This window comes from Crocuta crocuta, unplaced genomic scaffold (genome assembly GCF_008692635.1).
Source record: "Crocuta crocuta isolate KB4526 unplaced genomic scaffold, BGI_CrCroc_1.0 scaffold48, whole genome shotgun sequence".
NCBI lineage: Eukaryota > Metazoa > Chordata > Mammalia > Carnivora > Hyaenidae > Crocuta > Crocuta crocuta.
Window position 1 is genome coordinate 7,948,760 of NW_027533089.1, and position 24,512 is coordinate 7,973,271.

Sequence of the window (24,512 nt, forward strand, 5' to 3'; positions counted from 1 at the left end):
CAAACCATGAGAACATGACCTGAGCTGAAGTCAGATGCTTAACTGACTGAGCCACCGGGCACCCCTAAAGATTTTATTTTTAAGTAATTTATACACCCAACATGGGTCTCAGACTCACAATTCTGAGATCAAGAGCCACATTTTCTACTGACTGAGCCAGCCAGGTGCCCCTGCATATGTTATTTTAAATAAAAACACTAATATTAATTCCAATTCAACAGAAGAAAATGAAACTCAGCTGAAAGCGAAGGAATATTTGCATTTTAGACAAATGTATCTTCATAAACTAGCCTTAGGTTTCTAGAAGAATCTTTCTAAAATTAGCATTAAAAATGTTAAGAGACCATTTACTTTAACGATGCGTCTTAAATTTAGGTACCACTGGTGGTGAAAGATGGGTGGTGAGCCCGGGGGATTACCACACACAAGACCATTCCTTCCAGTTTAAGAGAAGTAGCTGTTCTAATTCATAGAAACACACAGAGAAAGTCAAGCAAACTGAGAAGACAGAGGAACATGCTCCAAATGAAAGAAAAAAACTCAGAAAAAGAGCTCGATGAAATGGAGATAAGCAATCTACCTGATAAAGAGTTCAAAGTACTGGTCATAAAGGTGCTCACCAGACTGGGGAGAAGAGTGAAAGAACTCAGTAAAAACTTCAACAAAGAGATGGAAAACATAAAAAAGAACCAATCAGAGTTGAATAATACAATAACTGAAAAAACAATGCACTCGAGGGTATCCACAGATCAGAAAATACAGAAGAACGGTCAGTGATCTGGAAGGCAGATTAGTGGAACCTAAGCTGAACAGCAAAAAGAAACAAGAATATTAAAAATGAGGATAGGCCCAGGTGCCTGGGTGGCTCAGTTGGTTAAACATCCAACTCTTTGGTTAGCTCAGGTCATGATCTCATGGTCCATGAGTTCGAGCTCTGTGCAGACAGTGCGGAGCCTGCTTGGGATTCTCTCTCTCCTTCTCTCTCTCTCTACCATTCCTCTACTGGTATTCTCTCTCTCTCTCTCAAAATAAACTTTAAAAAAAACTTTTAAAAAAATGAGGATGGGCTAAGGGATCTCTTGGGACAACTTCAGGTGAACAAACATTACAGGGGCCCCAGAAGAAGATGGGAGATAGGAAGGGGCAGAAAACTTATTTAAAGATACAATGGCTGAATACTTCCTCAACCTGGGGGAGAAAACAAGCATCCAGGGTTATTTCCAAACCAGAGGAACCCAGGGAGATCCACACCATGACACATAATTAATTGTCAAAGATTAAGGATAGAGAATTTTTTATTTTTTAAATTTTTAAAAAATGTTTATTCTTAGAGAGAGAGAGAACACAAGCAGGGGAGGGGCAGAGACATACACACACACACACACACACACACACACACACACAGAATCTGAAGCAGGCTCCAGGCTCTGAGCTGCCAGGACACAACCCAATGCAGGACTCAAACTCAACAACTATGAGCTGAAACTGGATGCTTAACCAACTGAGTCACCCAGGTGCCCCTAAAGAGAGAATTTTAAAAGCAGCCAGAGAGAAGCGACTAGTAGCATACAAGAGAAACCCCATAAGACTATCAGTTGATGTTTTAGCAGAAAATTTGCAAGCCAGAAGGGAGTGGCATGATATATTTGAAGTGCTGGAAGGAAAAAACTTACAACCAAGAATACCCAGAATTGAAGGAAAAATAGAGTTTTCCAGACAAAGCAACACTAAATGAGTTAATCACTACAAAACTGGTCTTACAAGAAACCTTAAAGGAACTCCTTTAAGTGGAGCACATATCTAGAAGTAAGACAGTTATGAAAGGAAAATGTTTCACTGGTAAAGGCAAACAGGGGCACCTGGGTGGCTCAGTCAGTTAAGTGTCTGACTCTTGTGTCAGCTCAGGTCACGATCTTACAATTGTGAGATTGAGCCCCATGTCAGGTTCTGTCCTGAATAGGGAACCTGTTTGGGATTTTCTCTCTCTCCCTCTCTGTCTACCTTTCCCCCACTCAATTTTTCTATCTCTCGCAAAATAAATAAACACTTTTTTAAAAAGCAAGCATACAGTAAATGTAGTAGAGCAATCATTTATAAAGCTAACATGAAAGTTATAAGACAAAAGTGGTAAAATCAATTATACCTAAAGAAATTAGTTAAGAGGATTCACAAAACAAAAAGGTGAAAATATGACAACATATACATAAAATATTGGGGAGGAGTAAAAAAAACAGTTCTTTTAGAACATGTTTGAACTTAAGTGACTATCGACTTAATATAGACTACTTTATACTCAGATGTTATATATGAACTTCATGGTAACTACAAACCCTATAACAGATACACACAAAATAAAGTGAAAGAAAACCACACATAACACTAGTGAAAGTCATCAATCATAAAAAGAGCAAGAGAAAAAGAAACAGAGAACTACAAACACAACTAACAAAATGGCAATAAGTATATACCTGTCAATAATAACTTTAAATGTAAATGGTCTAAATATTCCAATCACAATTCACAGGGTGGCACAATGGATTAAAAACAAAGACTCATCTATATACTGCCTACAAGAGACTCACTTCAGACATAATGACATATACAGACTCAAAGTGAAAGGATAGGAAAAGATATTCCATGCAAATGGAAGAGGAAAAAAAAAGCCTAGTGTAGCAATACTCATATTAGACAAAATAGACTTTGAAACAGAAGCTGTAACAGGAGACAAAAAAAAGGGCATTACATAATGATAAAGGGATCAATCCAACAGAAGGATTTATCAATTTTGAGTATCTATGCACCTAGATACATAAAGCAGATATTAATAGACATAAAAGGAGAAACTGACAGTAATACAATAATAGTAGTGCCTTTAACACCCCACTTACATCAACGGATAGATGTTCAGGCAGAACATCATTAAGGAAACAGTGTGTTTGACTGACACAGTAAATCAGATGCACTTAAGAGATATATACAGAACATTCCATACAAAACCAACAGAATACATATTCTTTTCAAGTATACATGGAACATTCCCCAGGAAAGATCACACGTTAGGCCATCTAAATGAGTCTCAACAGATTTAAGAAGACTTAAATAATATCATGCATCTTTTTGGACCACAACAGTATGAAATTAGAAATCAATTACAAGCAAAAAAATGGAAAAAACACAAACACATGGAGGCTAAACAAAATGCTACTAGACAACCAATGAGTTGTCAAAATGAAGAAGTCTAATGAAGAAGTCAAAGAGGACATTTAAAAATATATATAGACAGGGGCGCCTGGGTGGCTCAGTTGGTTAAGTATCCAACTTCGGCTCAGGTCATGGTCTTGTGGTTTGGGAGTTTGAGCCCCACACTGGGCTCTGGGCTGACAGCTCAGAGCCTGGAGCCTATTTCAGATTTTCTGTCTCCCTCTCTCTCTGCCCCTCCCCAACTCATGTTCTGTCTCTCTCTCAACATCAAAAAAACAAAAAAAAAATTAAAAATAAATGAAGACAAATGAAAACATAACAGTCCAAGATCTTTGGGATACAGCAGTAGCAGTTCTAAGAGAAAAATTCATAGTGATACAGGCCTACCTCAAGAAACAAGAAAAATCTCAAAACAACAACCAAACTTGACAGGTTCTAGTTCTAAAGGAACTAGAAAAAGAGCAAGACCCAAAGTTAGTAGAAGGAAGGAAATAATAAAGATCAGATTAAATAAATGAAATAGAGATTTAAAAAAACAGAAAAGACCAATGAAACCAAGAGCTGGTTCTTTGAAAAGATAAACAAAATTGATAAAATTTAAGCTAGACTCATCATGAAAAAAAGATGACCCAAGTAGATAAAATCAGAAATAAAAGAGCTGACACCACAGAAATACAAAGGATTGTAAGAGATTACTATGAAAAATTATATAGCAACAAATGAGACTCCTAGAAGAAATGTATAAATTCCTGGAAGCATTCAATCTTCCAAAACTGAATCAGGAAAAAACAGAAGATCCGAAAAGATCAATTAATAGTAACACAATTGAATTGCTAATCAAAAACTCCCAACAAACAGAAATCCAGGACCAGATGGAATCACAGCTGAATTCTACCAGACATTAAAGATGAGTTAATACCTATTCTTCTCAAAGTGTACCAAAAAAGAAGAGGAAGGAAAGTTTCCAAAACATTTTATGAGGCCGGCATTACCGTGATACCAAAACCAGACAAAGACACCACACAAAAAAGAAAACCACAGGCCAAGATCCCTGTTGAACAAAAAATCATCAACAAAATAGTAGCAAACTACATTCAACAATACTTAAAAGGATCATTTATCAGAATCAAGTGGGGTTTATTCTAGGATTATAAGGATGATTCAAATATCCACAAATCAATCAATCTCAAAAACTACATTAAACAAAATCAAGATAAAACACATATGATCATCTAAATAGATGCAGAAAAAGTATTTTACAAAATTCAACATTTGTTCATGATAAAAACTCTCAATTAAAATGGGTTTAGAGGGAATATACCTCAACCCTAATAAAGGCTGTATATGAAAACCCACAGTTAATATCATGCTTGTTGGTGGAAAACCTGAGAGCTTTCTCTCTAAGATCAGGAACAAGACAGGGATGTCCACTCTTATCACTTCTTTCAATAATGTACTGGGGAAGAAGCCACAAAGGACTGGCACTAAGTCCTAGTGACAGCAATCAGACAAGAAAAAGAAAAGGCATCCCAATTGGTAAGGAAGAAGTAAAACTGTCACTATTTGCAGATGACATGATACTGTACACAGAAAGCCCTTAAGACTCCACCAAAAATCTAGTAGAATAAAGAAATTCAGTAAAGTTGCAGGATACAAAATTAATATACAGAAATCTGTTTCATGCTACAAAGTGGCAGAAAGAGAGAAATTAAGAAAATAATTCCATTTACACTTGTACCAAAATAAATAAAATATCCAGGAATAAACTCAGCTGAGGAGGTGAAAGGCCTGATCTTAGAAAATTATAAAACACCGATGAAAGAAACTGTAGACGCAGAAACAAATGGAAAGACATACCACAACCATGGAATGGAAGAATTAATATTGTTAAAATGTCCATGTTCCCCAAAGCAATCTACTGATTCAATGAGATCCCTATTAAAATACCTATTTTTCACAGAACTAGAACAAATAATACTAAAATGTCTGTGGAAACACAAAAGACCCCAAACAGCCAAAGCAAACTTAAGAAAGAACAAAGTTGGAGGTATCACAATTCTGGATTTCAAGATACACTACCCAAAGCTATAATAACCAAATCAGCATGGCACTAGCACAAAATAGACACATGGATAGAACAGAGAGCCCAGAAACAACCCACACTTATATGGTAAATTAATCTACAACAAAGGAGGCAACAATATTTAACGGGGAAAAGACAGACTCTTCAATAAATGGTGCTGGGAAGACTAGAGGGCTATGTGCCAGAGAATGAAACTGTAGCACTTCCTTACATCATACACAAAAACTGACCTCTAAATGGCTTAAAGACCTAAATGTGAGACTTGAAACCATAAAACTCCTAGTAGACAGAGACAGTAATCTCTTTGACATTGGCCTTAGCAACATGCTTCTAGATAGGTCTCTGAAGGTAAGGGTAACAAAAAGCAAACATAATCTACTGAGACTACACCAAAATAAAAAGCGTTTGCATGCAAAGAAAACTACCATCAACAACAAAAGGAAACCTACTGAATGGGAGGTTTGCAAATTTATTTGCAAATGATATATCCAGTAAGGGGTTAGTATTCAAAATATATAAAGAACTTATACAAGTCAACACACACACAAAATCCAAATCACTCAATTAAAAAAGGTTCAGAGGACCTGCATACACATTTTTCCAAAGGCAGCCAGATGGCCAACAGACATGTGGAAAGATGCTCAACATCACTCAATGTCAGGGAAATACAAATCAAAATCACAATGAGGTACCACCTCACCACTGGCAGAATGGCTGGAGTCAAAAAGACAAGAAATAAGTATTGGCAAGGATGTAAAGAGAAAAGAACCCTCATACATTGCTGGCAGGAACATTAATTGGTACAGCCACTGTGGAAAACAGTACGGAGGTTCCTCAAAAACTTACAAGCAGAAATATCACATTATCCAGTAATTCCGCTATTACGTATTTACCTAAAGAAAATGAAAACACTAATTTGAAAAGATAGATGCACCCCTATGTTTGCTGCGGTATTCATAACGGCCAAGATACAGAAGCAATCCAAGTGTCCATCAATAGATAAATGGGTAAAGGAAAAGTGGCATATATACACAATGAAATGTTATTACTCAGTTATAAAGAAAATAATGCAATCTTGGCATTTCTGACATGGATGGACCTAGAGGGTGTTATACTAGGTGAAATAAGTCAAACAGAGAAGGGCAATACATATGATTTCACTTATATGTGGAATCTAAAAAACAAAACAAAGAGCAGAAACAGACCCATAAATACAGAGAACTGATGGTTGCCAGAGGGGGAGGGGAGCAAAACGGGTGTGGGGGGAGTGGGAGACAGACTTCCAGCTAGGGAATGAATAGGTCACGGGGATGAAGGGCCCAGCAGAGGGAATAGAGTGGATGGTCCTGTAATAGGGTGTGTGTTGTCCGTAAGCATACTTGTGGGGAGCACAGCAAACCACAGGGTTGTGGAATCACTATGTCGTATGCCTGAAACTAATGTAACCCCATATGTCAACTAGACTTCAATAAAATAAAAAAAAATAAAGATTGAGGTTTAAAGGAGATTATGACTCCCCAGAGTGTAATTTCTAAAAAAAAAGAGTCCCCTGCCCACTTTCTCCCACTTCCTGATTTTAGTGAGTTTCATCATTATTCTGCACTTTACAGTGTCTTCAGGGCCCCTCCTGATCCCTCTAATGCTTTTCCTTCTGCCGAGATGCTCTTCCAGAGACCCAATTCTCTCTGTGAAGCTAATGTCTGTTGAATGATAAAAGCAGATGCTTTTGGCAAACCAAAAATGTTTTCTAAATAATATTTCCTCATACAAAACCCAAACTCAATTGCCTGTTACCTTTGTTCTTTTGGTAGAATGTTAGGATCAAAAGCCACCCCAGACAGCACCCAGGAACATCCTCTTATTTTACTGATAAGTAAATAGAAATCTCAATAGGCCAAGTGACCAGACATAGGTGACAAAAATGGAACATGGATTAAGTCTTCACAGGCAATGCCCCTTCTGCCCACAAATCCAGAAAAAAGCCCAATCAGGCAATCGCACCTTGCTGAACCTGACCTGTCACTGGCGTGTAAGCAAACCCACCAGAACAATAATTTCATTAAAACTATTGGGGCGTGTCCAGGATACAGGGCTTTGAAGGAAGTGCTGCCTTGGTCCAATATGCCCTTGACCATCAGAGAGGGCTCTCCTGTCCATTCATCTCATTTGACTCAGGCATAATTAGTGGAGGGAATCACCAAGGCAGAAGGGAGGCTTGATCTTCCATAAGGCAAGACAAACTTGTGGATCCATGAAATGGGAAATGTTTGTTCTCTTTTGTTGTTTTTTTGTTGTTTTTTTTTGGCTTCGGGGGTTTATTAGATAGAAGATTAAACAGATGGTCTGTCGCTTTAGTGAAAACCACTAGTTTCCTCTCCCCTTTACCCTTCTCCTTGACAAGGAACTCCAGGCAGCTCTGTGAAGTCACCAAGGCACAGATCTGCAGTCCTACGGATCACCACATACTAGTGCTATCACCCTAGTAAGCTCTTCAGCCTCTGGGCCTCAGCTTTCTCATTTGTGCAAAGAAGGTAACACCGCCTGATATGGAGCAACCTCAAGAGGATAAAATCAGACTGTGTATGTAGAATGCCTACCATGGTGCCTGGCATGCCATAAAAACTCAATAAATGGCTCTTATCTATAGACTTTAGAAGATTGGTTCTCTAGAATCAAAAAAGAATGTCACGCATCTATGATCTGAAGCGCAGGACCGTGGAAATGCCAAGAGGAGATAGAGTGCGGAAATGGGAACGTTTACATGTTTTCATATACTGTACAGTTAGTGGGGATCATTTTAAGTCAAGTGTCTGTCCCTTCGTGAACACATTTTTGGTGGGCTTGGGGCTGATGAGGCAAAGACTGACCTGCACTAGAAAGGCCTGGTGACAAAGAGCGTGGTAGCCAATAGTAACGTCGCTGGTTGCAGAGAATGATTATTGGTTTACACCATAGCTTTCCCAGCTTGCAGCAAAAATACTCTTAAGAAAAATGCATTTGCTTCAAGACGCTGACTAGAATTACAGATCTTTTCCTTCTGAAGCTTTGAAAGACGACCAGCCCTTCTACGTTTGCCTCCTCTGTCCGTGGGCACTTCTCAGAAAGCGGTTTCCCTGGAAGTCAGTCTGAGGTGTTGGTTAGTGCAGCTCTAATGAGAAAGGGTAGTTCTTTTGAGCTGGTATTTCTGCTTTCTTTATTGCCTCCCTGCTAACTCTTGGCAGATGCTAAAAGCTGTGTGAAGGCGGCACAGAGCCAGGGCTGGTGGTGAGAAAGTTCAGACCCTCATATTCAAACACCCTTCCAATCACAGACGAGGTCGGGGCTGGAAGCAGGGCACCGAGCCGGGTCAGCAGCCTCGTGTTCTTGGGACCTCACCAAGTTTCTTTGTTGCCACCTTGATGGAGGCAAGACATGGGCACAGCAGACAGGCCCAGGGTGCCCTTCCCTGCCCCCCGCTGAGATGCGTCCTGATGAAGGCATTTGGCCTCAGCTGTCTCACTGCCTGGATGAACGCAAGTCTAGCAAATGCTCCTCGCTGCCCCACCCCGACGCCAACTGAGGCTTTCTGTAAAGGGCAAAAGGAGGGGGAAGATGAGTCCACTTGACGAACTGTCAAAGCCTGGATCCACCTGCCAAAACTTTCAGGAATGGTCCATCTAGATATGGAAACAAGTTGAACCTAAATTCCTTTGCTTCCCCTTCTAGTTTTCAGACCTTGTTTCTCAACCATCTATAGAGATGACAGTGTAAATGGAAGGGGTTTCCAGTGACTGCAAATACACCTGTGAGGGCTTCTTCTTCCCCTGCTCTCTTGGCCTGTTTCATTTCGCTGTGTACTTTCTCCTTTTCCCTTCTCCACGCCCCCCACGCCAGGAGGACTCAGGTTCTGTGCTCACTCCCTTACATGAGATTAGGGGGTTACTGAGGGCTGCGGGCAGGAGGACTCCCAGTCTGCAACTCTTATTAGCTTTTGCTTTCCAAAATTTTAAGCTCTTTAAGCTCTTACCTACCAGTGGAGGAGGTGAAAGAAGGGGATTCTCGATATGAACTAAATGTCTCAGAGCCTCAGGTGGGCACGTAGGTCTTCTTCCACCTCTAGATTAGAAAATGAGACTCCCCTGGGCTGAAGGAAGGAGGGCAAAGAGATCTGTGGGTCCCAACCTGGGATCCAGGTCTCCTTTTACTCAGCAGAGCCTGGAGAAGAAGCAAGACTCTAAAAGGAAGTGCTCACTCCTACGGGCTGGGTTTGTCAGGAGTGAAGGGCTTCTAGAGACACATGGCTTTCAGTGCTAAAACCTGAACCATCCCAGACAAAGCAGGAGGGTTGGTTATCCGACCACTATGCATCCAGGCAGACAGGACCTCGAGGAGCCTGGCAAAACATTCCTGCTCCCCAAAAAAGCCTGAAGATGGGATGCCATGAAGAGGGAAGGTGGATGTCTCAAGGGCAACCCATGTGTATAATGCTTGGGGACACCTGAAGTCTCCTAAAAGCCCGTGGGGGAATAGCCCAAGGATAACAGCTGAAATTTACTGCCAGTCCAGGGTAAAGCAGCTCAAAGCCAGAAATCAGGTTAAGAGACATGATACAGTATTCCCGGCGCATCTGACTTTGTGACTGAGATTCACATCCATATGGAAGTCAGGCAGGGATGATACACAGAGGCCGGGGGCCCAGAGCACTGTCAGATTCCAGCCTGTAGCAGAATACGAATCAGTGACTGGGGCGTCGAAGGGGCCTTTGTTTCCTCAACCACCGTGAGGCACATCTTTCAGGTTGTTTTCCACAAATGCACCCTTTAGTCCCTGGCCAACAATCATTCCTTCCTCCCAAACTAGTCTCAATGTCTAGGACAAAGACAATTGGAGGATGACAGCAGAGGAATGTCCTCACAGTCACAGTCTTGCATGGAAGGGTATGGAAGAGAGGAGGGGAAGGCACGAGTTCCGAGGTGGGCAGTCTGAGCCCTTTGAGGATAGCTGTTCCAGAAGCAGTGTCAGAGAGAAATGACATAAGGAAGCCTACTTTCCATCATGGGGAAGATTGGACTTGGGGTAGGAGCTACTTCATGGCTTAATTTCATTTCCCACACTAAATGAATTTGGGAAATGCTGAAAATCTATCATCGTACATTGTTAAGAAGTTTTTATTTAAATCCCAGTTAATCTACAGTGTAATAGTTTCAGGTGTACAAGATAGCGGTCCTACACTTCCGTACAACACATGGTGCTCATCACGACAAATGCTCTCCTTAATCCCCATCACCTATAGGATGGGCTAAATAGCGTTTACATTTCTTAAGCACTTAGGTAATGTGGAGAACTAAGTTCTGTCTTCCATTCTGAACCACCTCCCCCAACCCAGCCCCGCTCTGGGCCACGAATCACAGATGATGGCGGGCCCAGCCTGCCTCAGAGCCCCAGCAAGCATGGCACACACAGCAGACCCGAGCCTGCAGATGGGAAGAGCCGAGTCTGTCTGCGGCTGCCACAGCTGCACATCAAGTACTGTCATCAGAGCAGTTGTTTCACATGTCGCCTGCTTCCTTATTTATGAGGAAATTGCGTTTTGCTAACCTCAAAGGTAGTTTTCACAGATGAGAGTTAAAAACACAGCCAATCTCCCTTAGCATACCTCCAGTGTGGTTCGAGCATGCCATGACGCGAAGGTACAAAGAACACGAAGTGGTTCATTCATGGTTGCTCAGACTTATGAAGAGACTTACAGTGAAGGACATGGCAATTCCTTGAGACAGATGACCTTTGAACAGAAGACCAGTATTGGAAAAAGTCTCAGCAGCCCTAATAGACATTGACACAATGGCCCTGGACTGCTGAAAAATGGTTGTGAAGAGACAGAAAATGAGTTCTAGATGCAGAAAAGAGGGAAGCCAAATGCACTGCTATGCAGGGCCTGTGTCCTTAACTTCAGGCTACAGTTCTTTCTGGTGGTCTGGTCATAGGTCTGGATGTGAATGTTGACTTTCGGTCACCATCATCCCTGTGAGAGGAAAGCCTGGGCATTATTCTGGACCGCGAGGACTGCAAGTGTCACTCTTAGCAGTTCGACTACCCCCAACAAGCCATTGGTCCAGTGGTCCTGGCTGAGGGTGGGTGGGAACGAGAAAGGTACATTTGGAGGAATTCTCTATGGATGCTGATACACGTCTAATGGAGCAGGCTTCATGAATTACCCCAGCAGCTTAGCACTACTCCAAGTGCACAGCACAGAATCAGAGCGCCTCACTTAGTAGGCTGATAATCATGAGAGTGACTACCATTTATTCAGGACCTGCCTCTACATGCCAAGCGCAAAACTAAGAGCGTTGCAGTTATCATTTATGTATAATAATCCTGGGAGATAGGCATTGTTTTATCCAATTTGTCTGGCACATGGCAGACTTCCAGTATTTGGTGAATGTATCAATCAACTAAAGTAAGTAAATGCCTTTCTTCCCCTCATAAAAGAAACCAACACTGAGGGAGCATGTATTGAGCAAGACACCATGTTGTCATATTTATATGCATCAGCTGGGGTTGACCTTCCTACTGCCTATGAGACAGGTTTAAGAATTTTGCTTGGGGCACTTGTGTGGCTGAGTTGGTTGAGTGTCTGACTCGTGGTTTTGGCTCAGATCATGATCCCAGGGTTGTGGGATCAAGCCTCATGTCAGGCTCTGCTTTGAGTGTTGAGTCTGCTTGGGATTCTCTCCCCACCCCCAACCCCACTCTCTCTCTCTCTCTCTCTCACCCTCTGTCCCTCTCCCCCACTAGCTTTCTGTCTCTCAAATTTTTTAAAAATTCTTTAAGAAATTTACTTTATATTTGTGGGAACTGAGGCTGAGAGATTAAACCACCTGTCCAATGTCACACAGTAAGTGGAAGGGGTACGATTCAAGCCCAGGCCTGCCGGCCTTCTTCCCACTTTATCAAACTGCTGGGAAATGGGTATATGGTCCTGAGCCAAGGAGAGGGGAGTGGGGGAGGAAAGAAGCTCTCATAAGATATGGATAGATGTCTTCCAGGAAAAGGGGAAGGCTAAAGTGTAAGGAGAAGAGAAGAGGCTTGGACAAAGAAGCTGAGAGCTTGGAACCATTAATAAGAGGGGAGACTCGATCCTTCCCAGGATCCAAACATTCCCCACCCTCTTGCCCAGGAGCATGAGACTGACCTCATGGTGCCCAAGGAATGGAGGAGATTTACATACAGTTCTGCTTAAAAGGTAAGCCAGGGCAGCTCACATTGTGTCATGTGACTACTTGTCTGTCCCCATTGTCTCAGTAACACTTGTGAGGGCAGAGGGAGAGAAAAAGATACAAAGTAGAGAAGAAGAGAAAAAGCACAGACCCTGGTTGAGGCTCTCAAGCCCACTGGACCCTAGATTCTGCTCTCATGAGGGAAGGGTGCCTCATGATCTCTATAATTCTAGGGTCTGAGTTCTTACCCTGTGGAAGAAGTGCCCTAATGGACTGAGGGAGACCTGGGGTTGATTCCTGGTGTGGAATAACCTTGTATTTGTGTTTTCATGGCCAGGGACCTGCTTTAGGGTACCACTTCTCATGTGCTCCCAGAAGGGGAGGCTGACTTAAGGTAATTTGGGGGGGGGCGGGTAGGAGGAGAGCTCAGGCTGGCTCCACCCTTTGTCATTGTCTTTGTGATCCACCTGTCACTGAGAGTGCACCTTTTCGGCTTCTCAGCCGGAAGCTTTACAGGGGAATCCCCAGAGGCAGGTCTATGTTGTTGGCTGGGCCTGGGAGAGGGTGAGTTGGTCTATTTCAGGAATGAAATGTTAATAAACTGTTTCTACAATGCATTTTCTGACATGGTCCTTAGGTACTCAAAGTTATTTTTTTTAACATTTTAAAGCATTTTTTTAAAGACTTTTTTTTTTTTTTTTTTTTTTTTTTTTAAGAAATCTCTCTACCCAGCAAGGAGCTTGAACTCACAACCCTGAGATCAAGAGTCACACGCTCCCCCACAGAGCCAGCCAGGTGCCCCTCAAGACACTATTTTTAATCTTCATCTGCTTGACTCTTGTGTCTCTCAGTTGTTCAGAACTTGGACAAGGAAGAAGGAATGATTTTTTGGGTCTCTACAACTTCAACACTCACCTCTGTTACTTCCCTCTGTCCTAGAGCAGGCTGCTACTTAACTCCTCCCAACCTGAGTGAATCACCTATTTTTTTTTTTTAAGAGGATAACCATACCTTCCTCACGGGATTATCTGTGAGGATGGAGGTGGTTAATACATGTAGTTAGCACAGCACTTGGGACACACAAGTGCCCAGTGAGTGGCAGTATTCTCATATTCAGGAGTCACACAGCATGGAGAGGCAAAGTAATGATGCTGAACAGTTGCCTCTCAAGGGGGGTTTCTGATTAGCTGAGGGCTGCACGCACAGTTTTCTCTCCCTACCCCATGATGACACATTCACTCAACAAAGAGTAACTGCCTCTCTGAGAAGGCAGAAGAATTTCAAGTCCGGAAGGACTTCAGAGTCCAACCTAAGATGGCAGCTGTCTCTGGGCCTTACCCCAACAACAGGAGAGGCTGCTAAGGCCCACTTGGGGACAAGAGCTTTAGGGCCTCACCCTCCTGAGCCGTGACTCTTGTCACACCCACAGCAGCTGGGAGCTGGGCTCCAGAGAGGCTGCTCCTAAGGAAGGCACATAAAGCCATGGCCCTAAGCACAGCGGATTCTGAGCCGTGCACGGGGCAACATGAGGATATGGTTAGTTTCCCCCGAGACAGTCTGGGGCCCCTGACAAATAGGCGTCTCCATTCCTTTCTATCTAAAGCCAGGGTAGTAGCATTTGCCACCAAACAGCTGGGCTGTGAGGATTACTGCTGTCTATAAATGGGCCTTAATGTAAACGATCATATTGACACAAATGTTAGCTTCTTCCTAAAACATGCACACTTGAGGGCACCTCTGAGGGCCCTGGCCGTCAGCTGCCTTCCCCAGAAGAGCTGGGGAGTGGCAGGACCCAGAACCGCTGTCACTGAGAGAAGGGCTGTGTGGACACTCTGCGATGACACTACCTATTATGGCAATGTCCACTACCACAAGCACTGGGTCCTTTTAAGAACCTTTACATCATTTTCATAATCTAGCTAGAGAAATTGCACAATATGCATTACTGTTCTTTTTTCCATGAGATGTACATGCTGCCCTGGGGAGAGGAGAGGAGTCACTGGAGATCTGCCAGTTGGCTTGGGATGAACCAGAACCTGACATGCACGGGTCACCGGGTCCCTTTGCTATTGATGGACTCTGAGAAAGAGGATCATTGAAACCGAGCTAACTGCAGGGAAAGTCAGCAATGGGGAGAGAAGGCTTTGAGATATTACAAGATCAAGCATGCCACAAAGGCTTGGAAGACAGAGACCAACATTATGTGCACTGAAAGAAAGGGACCGGCAGGCAGTGTGGGTATGGGGGTGGGCTATAAAGTAGGGAAGGGAGAAATGTGTGTGTTTTCCAAGCAGCAGCAAGTTTTCCTCTGTACTGAATGGGACAGGATTATCTGGGGCTTTTCGGGCCGGTATATCTGTTACTCAGGAAGCCAGGAAGCCATGGGCATTTCTGATCAACTTAGTATCACATATCTAGACAGATGCCCAGGGACGGTAGGCTGGTGGCTTTATGGCCCGCATGAAGGTGACCAGGAGATGCAGCAGACATCTATCAGTCAGCCAGCCACCTGTATGATGGCCCGTGGCAGGAAGGAGGGATGTGAAAGCTGCCGGGCGGGACTGTGCTCTCCATTTGTGAGAATGACCGAGGTGACTGACATCTCACCAGTATGTCGTCACCAGTCAGTTTACGTACATGCTGTTTTCCCTGCGTAGCAGCGGTCCCCAGAGAACTGCCGGGAGGGGATGTAGCCACATGGCCCCTCACGTGCTCAGTACTCCACCAGACGCTGAGGCTGGAGATCGAGCCCACATAAACCACAGCTCGCTGATCTTTGTGATCCCAGGGCAACTCCCCTCCATGGGTAAAAGTACAACGTGAAAAAATAAAACAAGCCTGTCATTTAGAACCTGACGAAAAACAAGCAATTCCCATTGTCCCTACTCTGCAATGGGGCAGTGTGGCCGCCACACGGTCCAGCGCTCAGCTGGGTACCAGAGGGTCAGAAACACCTTGGGGTCATGTAAGCTGAGCTTCTCCTTCCGTGGAAGCTCAGAAAGGTGGAGGGATTTATCACAGCACCATGAGGTAGCAGAAGCCAGTTGCCGCAACACCTGATTAGGGGCTGCTTTATTCAGGAGCTCCTTCCAGGAGACTTAGTGGGAAGAGCCATCCTCAGATGGTTTGCCCTCAGCCCACAGCTCACTTCCTGCACCCCCGTTCCCACCTCTGCTGGAAGAACAAAGGATTGAAGAGGAAGGCAATGCTCCACATGACAAAAAGACAGTGCGTTAAACAAGAGCCAAGTAGTCAACAGAGTGTTCATTCCCCACTTTGCTGAAGCCCAACTGCGTGAGCACATTCACAAGCTTGGCAGCGTTGCCAGGCACAGCCTTGGCAGCCTGACGTCTTGACAGAATTATCAATTTGAGTCCTCAGGAAACTAAGTAAAACATCAATTTTAGTTCACAAATAGCACATTTTAGTAAGCTTTAGTAACACACTATGTACTTGACTGATTGGTTAATAGCTCTTTGTTGTACGCGACAAGGAAAACCCATGAAATTTTGCCATCTGCCTAGAAGAATTGAAGAAAGAACATTCTGGAATGTTCAGGCCTGTTTGGGACCATCAGGAAGAGTCTTGTGGTCTCCCAGTAGGTTTCAAACTTAGAGGAACACTGATCTAAAGCTAACATCAGAGCTGGGATAGACATCGTGTCATCAGTGGACAAAAGATGTGCACTTAGGGACACATTTCCATCAGGAACTGTGTGTGGACACCATGAGAAAAAAGAGGCACGCCTACCGCTGGGTTAGCTTGCAGAAATCCACAGGGGAACTTCTCAGTCAGGCTCCTGGAAAGTGCTGGAAGAGAGGGGGAGGCTACAGGATCTGCTCCACTGGAAATCTCTGAGAACAGCCAGCCTGTCCTTTAAGAAACTTTGCCGCTTGACTTGCCATCGGGGTGGGCACTGACAAGCCTTTTCTGGATCTATAATTGCATGGTTTATCCTTCCCTCTTTTCGATGCCCCTACACCTTTCTTGTCCTCCACAAAAAAAAGGTAAAAGCTCTGCTCAACTGCCAGCAAACTGACTGGTCTAGACCCCAGCTTGGATAGGTGCCAGAGAGATCTACCACAGACAGTAGTTGTGACTCCCTCCTTTGCTTAAAAATGCACAGTGGTGGGTGACTCAGTTGGTGAAAGTGTCCAACTCTCTGTTTCAGCTCAGGTCATGACCTCGCGGTTCGTGAGTTCGAGCCCTGCATTGGACTCTGTGCTGACAGTGCAGAGCTTGCTTGGGATTCTCTCTCTGTCTCCCTCTTTCCCTCTGCCCCTCCCCTGCTTGCTCTCTCACTCATTCTCAAAATAAATATACTTTTAAAAAAATACATAGGGGTTAAGGGCTTGGGTCCCAGAGGCAAAACAGATATGGATTGAAATCCTAGTTCTGGTACTAGCTCTAGGCCCTCTCAAGCCTCAGTTTCCTCATCTGTAAACTGGAGATACCATCTTAAAGGGCTGTGGTAAAAACCAACAGCCACGGACATAAACGCAGGAAGAGTACTTAACATACGCTGGCGACAGAGGGATTGCTAGCACACTGCTCCTGGTGCTGTTATGAGCTGGTGACCTCCAGAGGGTGCTCTGTGCTCTATGGCAAAGGCGACCTCTTCTATGACACCTCTCCTAATCCCCCAGATTCCCCTTTCCTCGACTTCCCTAGTCCCTGTACCAGCACTTCAACACACACCTCTGCACACCATTATATAAAGAGCTCATGCAAATGTCTCACCACACTTCCCCGTTCCTCAGACTAGCTTGTCAGCTCCTTGAAGGCCTGGCTTTGCTGTATATTGGCTCTTTCACCTCAGTCCCCTTCCCCTTTATGCCCAGCTTCAAACAGTTTGAATATACCACCAACAAGCAAATAAGCTGCTAGATAAATACATGGGCGAAGCGTACACCTATAAGTTTTTCAGGTATGTGCATATTTGGGATTTAGGACACAGAGAGACGAGGAATGAGAAATGATGAGATGTGGGGTTTCATCTCCCAGCGTGCAAGTGAATTACCACCCGGCCAGAGGCTGGGTGTCTATAAAACGCAGCAACTGCCGCCTGCCACCCTCCCGGGGCTGGTGAAGATGGATCGGGCTTTTAAGCAGCAGCGGTGAAACACAACTGGCTCCTTGACTGTACGTAAAGAAGAGCATCTGGGTTCTGATGGTAACAAATGGGGCTCATTCCCTTTTAGCATTTCCCAGCTCCGAATGCAGAAAACAAGGCAAATAAAATAGGTCTCAGCTCTTGTAAATCAGATTTCCAGAGAAATCTTCTAGCAACTCATGCTAGTGCCAGGAGATTTTTCAAAAGACAAATCTAAATCCTTTCTCACTTTAGGCTCCTTTTCCTTGGTCTCCTAAGGAGATCACAACAGCTCTGACCACCACTATACAGTACCTACCTTTATTCTTCAAATTTTTATTTCACTCTGCTTTCCAGTTGTTGATTTTGTAAAGTTTATTTATTTATTTTGAGCAGGAGTTGGGGGTGGGCAGAGAGAGAGAGAGAGAGAGAGAGAGAGAGAGGATGTGGAGGAGGGGCAGAGAGACAGAGAGAGAGAGAGAATCCCAAGCAGGCTCCACTCTGTCAATGCAGAGCCTGACATGGGGCTCAATCTCATGAACCATGAGATTGTGACCTGATCCAAAATCGAGAGTCAGATGCTTAACCGAGTGAGCCACCCAGGTGCCCCTGGGTAGCCGATTCAGACCAGAGGTGACCGTTCCCTCCCTATCAGTATTCACATCAATTCTTTCTCCTCCGTCCCCATGCTTCCTCCTTTTCCTCCATCTCCTAAAGCTCAGGCCTCCCAGTGGTGCCTGTGTTAGCTGGGCTTGCCAGGCCCCCCGAGGAGCCGCCCCAGGTGAACGACACTCTGACAGTTGGCGTAGGCCGAGGCCTGCTACACCAGCACCGGGACCGGGACCTGAAGGACCTATCCTTGTTTGTGACACTGATTCACCACGAGCTGCATCAAGGCTAGCTGAGCTTTTTTGTGACTCAGGGACAGTCACTCTCATTGTACACCTGTTACAGGGTCCCTCACCTTTATAACGGTAATTATGATGTGGCTAATACCAGTGCTACTTATGATCTTGGGAACATTTTGAACTCCCAAGGGAAAGGGTACTGGGTTACTATGAGGTGGTGAAATTTCGGAATGCAGAAAATATGTCCCTTAGGATAACAAGGCAGGGGAAATAAACATGGTATGGAATAGTGGTTTACAAGTAGGTTTTAGCAGCAGAGCCCTGTCTTCAAATGAAACCTTCAGTGGAGTCCCACTCCTGGCTCAGATGAGAGAATATGTTTCTTAGCCTGGATTTTAGATATATATATAAAATACATATATACATATACATACATATATATATTTTATTATATATATAAAATACATATATACATATACATTATTATATATATAATAAAATACATATATACATATACATACATATATATTTTTTATTATAATTAGTGTATTTTTATAAAGTATCTCAGAATCTCTGCAGAATAAGTCAGTGTCTAGATATGTGCACACAGTTCAAGGAAGAGAGAGGTTGGCATATTCAATCCACGACAAGATGTTCATAGGACTCAGTTTCACTTGCTACAAACACCATTCTGAATGGTGCTGTTTGGTATTTTTGTGTGTTTTATGCATGCTGGCTTACAGCAAATCAAGTGAAAACTAAATACAATCTAAGATGAACTCCAAGAGTCTTAAGAGCCTTAAAAATAGAACTTTACTATAAGAAGATTACACTTTCCCCCCAACAGTGAAAGGTATTGTCAAACCACTTGTAATAAGACATTAAACATGGATGGTCTAATTAGTCCCTTTACTTCTGCTGGTATATTTATTGGGAAGAGAGGCAATAATAAGGAATACTTGGCTAAGTGAGTTTTCTGTGGACTTTTAAATTATAAAACAGCCTGATGACTTAGAAAAATACTGCTTTGTATAAATTTGACTAAGGGCTATTAATTTCCTAAATTATCTACAGAAAAACATAACATATATTTAAATTTCCATCAATTGGAAAGACTCGAGAAAGAAACATCTGAAATTCAAACAATCGCAGTATATCATTTTTCTGCTTTTTAAAGGAATATTTATAGCTTGAAAGGGAAAAGCTGGTGAAATATATAAAAATCAGAGAGGCAATTCTTTTCCTATTTTAGGAAAATTATAGTTCTTGAAGAAGACATTGAAAATTAGCTCTCAGTTGACACATACTCATTATCCTGGAATTTCTAAAGGCTCCTCCCCCTTTTGATTTCTGAGAAGAGAAACACATTTGTTTCCAAATTTGAAGAATGGCTTTAATGACTTAAGATTCTAAGGTAACGATCTATAATCTATAGCCCAGGAGCCAGATCCATCAGGCAGCCTGCTGTCCTCTGGCCAGAGCTAAGAATAACTACTACATTTTCAAAACGGTTGAAAAAAAATCAAAAGAAGAATAACATTTCTTGACATGTGAAAATTATATGAAATTCACATTTCAGTGTCCATAAATCAAGTTTTGTGGGATGCAGTCACGCCCACTCATTTGCATCTTGTCTGTGCCTGCCTCAAGCCCACAGCAGAATTGAGTAGTGGCGACTGAGACTGAATGGCCCAAAAGCCTAAAATATTTATACAATCTGGCCTTCTACAGAACAGTTTGCTAACCCCTGAGCTGAGAGATGGAGTCCACTTGAGGGCCCCTCTGTGGTCCTGGGATACACAGTAGGGTGCGTACCTGGTTGAGATGGCACAGGCATTTGTCAAGACACCAGAAACAGCAGGAGCAGCATCTGAACATGCACCTCGACCACGTACTATGCTGGTGGGATCAGAAACAAAACCAAACAAAGAGTCAGAAGCACGTGAAGGAAGCGAGCAGGCAGTTTCTGCAGACACACAGTACGTTTCTATCTGAGCTCTGTGCACCGGGGGAAGCACGGTAGCAATTCTCAGTCAGTGTGGGAGAAGTCCTTCTATTCAGCATATGCTACTAATTATTGCCATTATTATCACTGATGAGTGACGTGTCTCTCCTGTGGGCTTACCTTGTTGTGACCGACCGCTGTTGACCTCAGCAAAAATGGATAGGGGTTAGTCTATATCAGCAAAGGTAAGCTAAGCCTTCTGGTTCTAGTAAGACACACAAAAAAATCTCTTTCCATCTTCCCCTAAGTGTCGTCAATTCAACTTTGCTTTCTCAAACCAGTTTGTATTCATAAAAATTCACATCCCAAAGACAATAAAACAATGCATTGTAAATACTAGTTATGTGCCCATAAAAAAAAAAAAAAAAAGAATCAAGTTTTTCTGAAAACAAAAACAATCTATACGGAGACTTCCAGGGCTAAATTTCAAGGGACAAAGTAGTCCTTTGAAATATAATTTGGACATGCGTATAACTCAAGAGTGAATAATTTAATAAAACTCATGGAGGAGGGGTAATTGAATATGTCCCACCCACTGCCCAGATTAAAACAAAACACAAATCCCTGTAAACAATCCTGAAATAGTGCTCTCTGAGGACCCCAGGAGTCAGCCTTATATGGACATTTTCTCATCCCAGTGTTAATTCAATTGGGTGAAACTTTATCTGAATGCTTTTCAGCCTGGCTGTGGTTTGAACGAGCCATTTCACGTCGGGAAGATCATGCAGTGGCTGGGTGGTGTGTTTAAATTGTAGACACAGTATGGGTTTCAGATACTGCTGAGCAAAACCGTATCTTTTTAACCTAAGACAGGACACATTTATCCAGTAGGGACATCACTGAAGGGGAGTTGGCCCATGGATCCTTTTGGGATGTCGGGAGTGATAAATAATCTTTAGACCTCTGCCAAAAAGACTAGTCCACTGATTCCTTTTTGACATTTCGGGCAGGCTGCTGCCCCAGAGTTTAAGGTGTCTTGCTCTAGGAAGGATGGTGAGGTCCCCTAACTGCGCAGTAATTTGTGATTGTCTATTGCTGATGCATACAATAAATATATTTAAGATAAAAAGAAAACTGTTTTGTTCTTCAAAAGAATTCTTCTGGAGATTGAAGGATCAATTGGAAAGTACAGGGACCAGAGTAGCTAGAGTTGGCTTGGAACTGAAATGCCTCTTTAAGTCACCAAAATGCATACAGTTTTTTTATCACTCAAAGTGTAGCTCTGAAAACCTCACTGTAAGATTTATTTCCAAAAAGTTAAATTTGATTCTTTTTTATTTTTTTAAAGTTTATTTATTTTTGAGGGAGAGGGGTAGGGGCAGACAGAGAGGTAGAGAGAGAAACCCAAGCAGGCTCCGAGATGTCAGTGTAGAGCCCAACCTGGGGTTCGAACCCACTTACCATGAGATCATGACCTGAGCTGAAATCAAGAGTCAGATGCTCAACTGATTGAGCCACCCAGGCGCCCCAAACTTGATTCTTTTTAATTTGGGTAATCGGTATCTACAATGTAACCTTTCTATAGAAATACCAGAAAATACTCTATGATCAGGGCAGCTTCTTAGCATGAACTTCACGATGAGGAAGCTAGAAATTTTATGTGAAATTCAATCAATTATCCCTAATTGATAAACTAATCTTCAATATTAATTAGGGACTTAAAAATAGCAATTTAAAATATAGTAAAAAATGTTCCTAATTTACCAAGGACACACAGTTAAACCCAAAAGGTTAGAATCAGGTAACCTTGTGAAACTCTGACCAAGTCAGAAGTACGGAGGTGGGGATGGGGGAGATTAACACTGTGTGAGAACAGAAAAGTTGGGGAAAGTCCAGCCTTCCCTTGTTTGGCAGGCCAGAAATACCATGAGAACAGCTGTTTTCCTGGTGTTCTGGTTTCCACTGGCATTCATAACCAAATGTGCACGGAAATAAAAACCAGGGAGGAGAAAAACCCCCAGGCACAAAAGCCCTACAGTTTTCTGTCTTTTGAGCTGAGATTTAGGTCAACTTGTCCATTTCTCACTCTTAAGAACATTTTCTTTCTCTCTCCCTCTCTGTCTCTCTCACACACACTCTGACACACTCACACATAGCCCTCTCACACACACTCTCTTAAACTCTCTCTCACACACACATTCTCACACACACACACATTCTCTCACAGACTCTCTCTCACACACATCCTTTCTCTTACATTCTCTCACAACTCTGTCTCTCTCTCACACTCACTCATTAAAGCTCCCTCCTTCCCTCATAGACACACACCTCACTTCCCACGGCACTTCTAGGAAACAGAAAAGTGAGGAATATTTTAGCATTAAAACAGAAACAAATATTATTCCTATCTTGTAGGATATTTTCTTATTTAGAAAAAAAAAGCATGACACACGCCCACAAACACGTGTCTGAGTTTCATTGGAAAAATTCCTCCCAGTTGTTCAGCGTTTGTATGAGAAAAAAACCCAGCTAACGCAGAACTCCCTGCCACCCCACCTCCACCAGCTTGTTGGCAAAAACACCCCACAAACAAAACCGTCAACAAAACTGAGGCAGGGGAGAAAAGGTTGCTAGGGGCCACGTGGGGTTGGGAGCTGAAGGAGCCTGCCGAATGGCCATTGTCACAGGTCCGCATTCCTGCCCAGGGACCTGCTATAGTTTTCCAGTGATTAACTTTTCTGCAGTTCAAATACCCCCTGCAATATGCATGACCGAGCTGCCTTACCTTGTCTTTCAGAGTGTTGGAAAGGTACTTGAGAACAGTTCTTGGAACCCTGGCCACAGCGATTAAAAATGACCCTTTTATGGCTGTTCCTTGATGGTAGCAGAAAAGAATGGAGAGAGACCAAAGGATTGGGCGGTCAGGAGGGTCACTTTTATTTCTGGGAACAGGAAAAAAAAATGCAACATTTAAAAAAACACCATTTAAGACTTCTCTCTGGTTCAAATCATCAATGGTACTAACATTTATAAAGCAGTAATGCAATATGCATTTGGCAAAACTTTTATACTCCTTGGTGGCTAAGGTTAAATTCTTTCTTGCACTGACTCCTTTCCTGACACTCCATGCTACAAACAAACAGAACAGAAAATTCAGAAACAAAAAAAAAGGTACTGATGAGTTAAAATAAACAAGTTTCCCTCTTTACGACACCTCCCCCTCCACCAATCCTTTAAGTCGCCCTATATATAAATCTCATTTTCAGAAGCCTGATGATATAATAATTTCCAAGGTTTCGATTACGTGTGTAAATACTGCCAGCATTAGCTTGGTGATTAAAACCATCACCAAAGTCACATGACCGGGAAAGGCAGCCACAGAGCTCCAGTTTAACGTTAAGGGACAGAAAATTCTGGCTTCTGCACAGCTCTCGGCTCCTCAAATCCAGCTGATTTCTGCTCTGCTCGTTAAAGGTCACTTCAGTGTGAATCATTTGTGCAACTTGTCATGACAGAGCAACCAAGAATGCAAAAGTCAGTTTCACAGGCGGGGGCGTGGAGCGGGGAGAACAAACTGAAAATTTCAGGAACAGAAGGGACATAGCCTCCGCCCTACCCCAAACCTGAAAGATAAAACAAAGGAGGCAGGGCCGCTGCAAGCCCTCCCCTGACCTTCTGAATTCCCGCTGGTGCCAGTTCTAGAAAATAAGCCTCTTTCCGAGAAGCCACCGCACGGATTCCAAGCGAAGCTTGGTTTCTTCATAATGGATCATTCTACAACTTGCTCCAGTTGCTAATAAGTCACTGTGAATTAAGGTTTTGACAAGAGCCTAGGTTTTGAGGGAGAAAAGGAAGACGGCCAGAAATGTCTCCAGCATTGGCAATGGCTGTATTTTGCTGTTACTGAAATCATCCAGGAAGGAAAGGGGAACATGAAAAGTAATATTGGGAGCCGAGGAACTGTAATCCAATCATCCCACAAAAAGAGTGCTGTGTGGTGCAACTCAATATTATTGAAAATAGGAAATACCAAGGAAGCTATTGCTGATACGAATTCATTTTGATCTGATAAACTAGGAGGCCAATACAGGCCAGGAAAATCTGACACATTTTTTCCCCTTTCCTCAGCTTTTTTTTTTTTTTTTTT

General features: G+C 43.0%; 1 protein-coding gene across 4 annotated transcripts in view; it reads right to left on the reverse strand.

The window, feature by feature from the left end:
* The window catches only part of SLC44A3 (solute carrier family 44 member 3), a 98,670-nt gene that overhangs the window by 12,381 nt on the left and 61,777 nt on the right, over window positions 1-24,512 (reverse strand). For all 4 annotated transcript variants that reach the window (XM_077746042.1, XM_077746040.1, XM_077746041.1 and 1 more), the window contains exons 11-12: window positions 23,151-23,307; window positions 20,236-20,319 (exon numbers count right to left, since the gene is read on the reverse strand). In XM_077746042.1, the coding sequence (XP_077602168.1) occupies window positions 20,236-20,319; window positions 23,151-23,307 (241 nt within the window). The remainder of the gene's footprint in view (window positions 1-20,235; window positions 20,320-23,150; window positions 23,308-24,512) is intronic.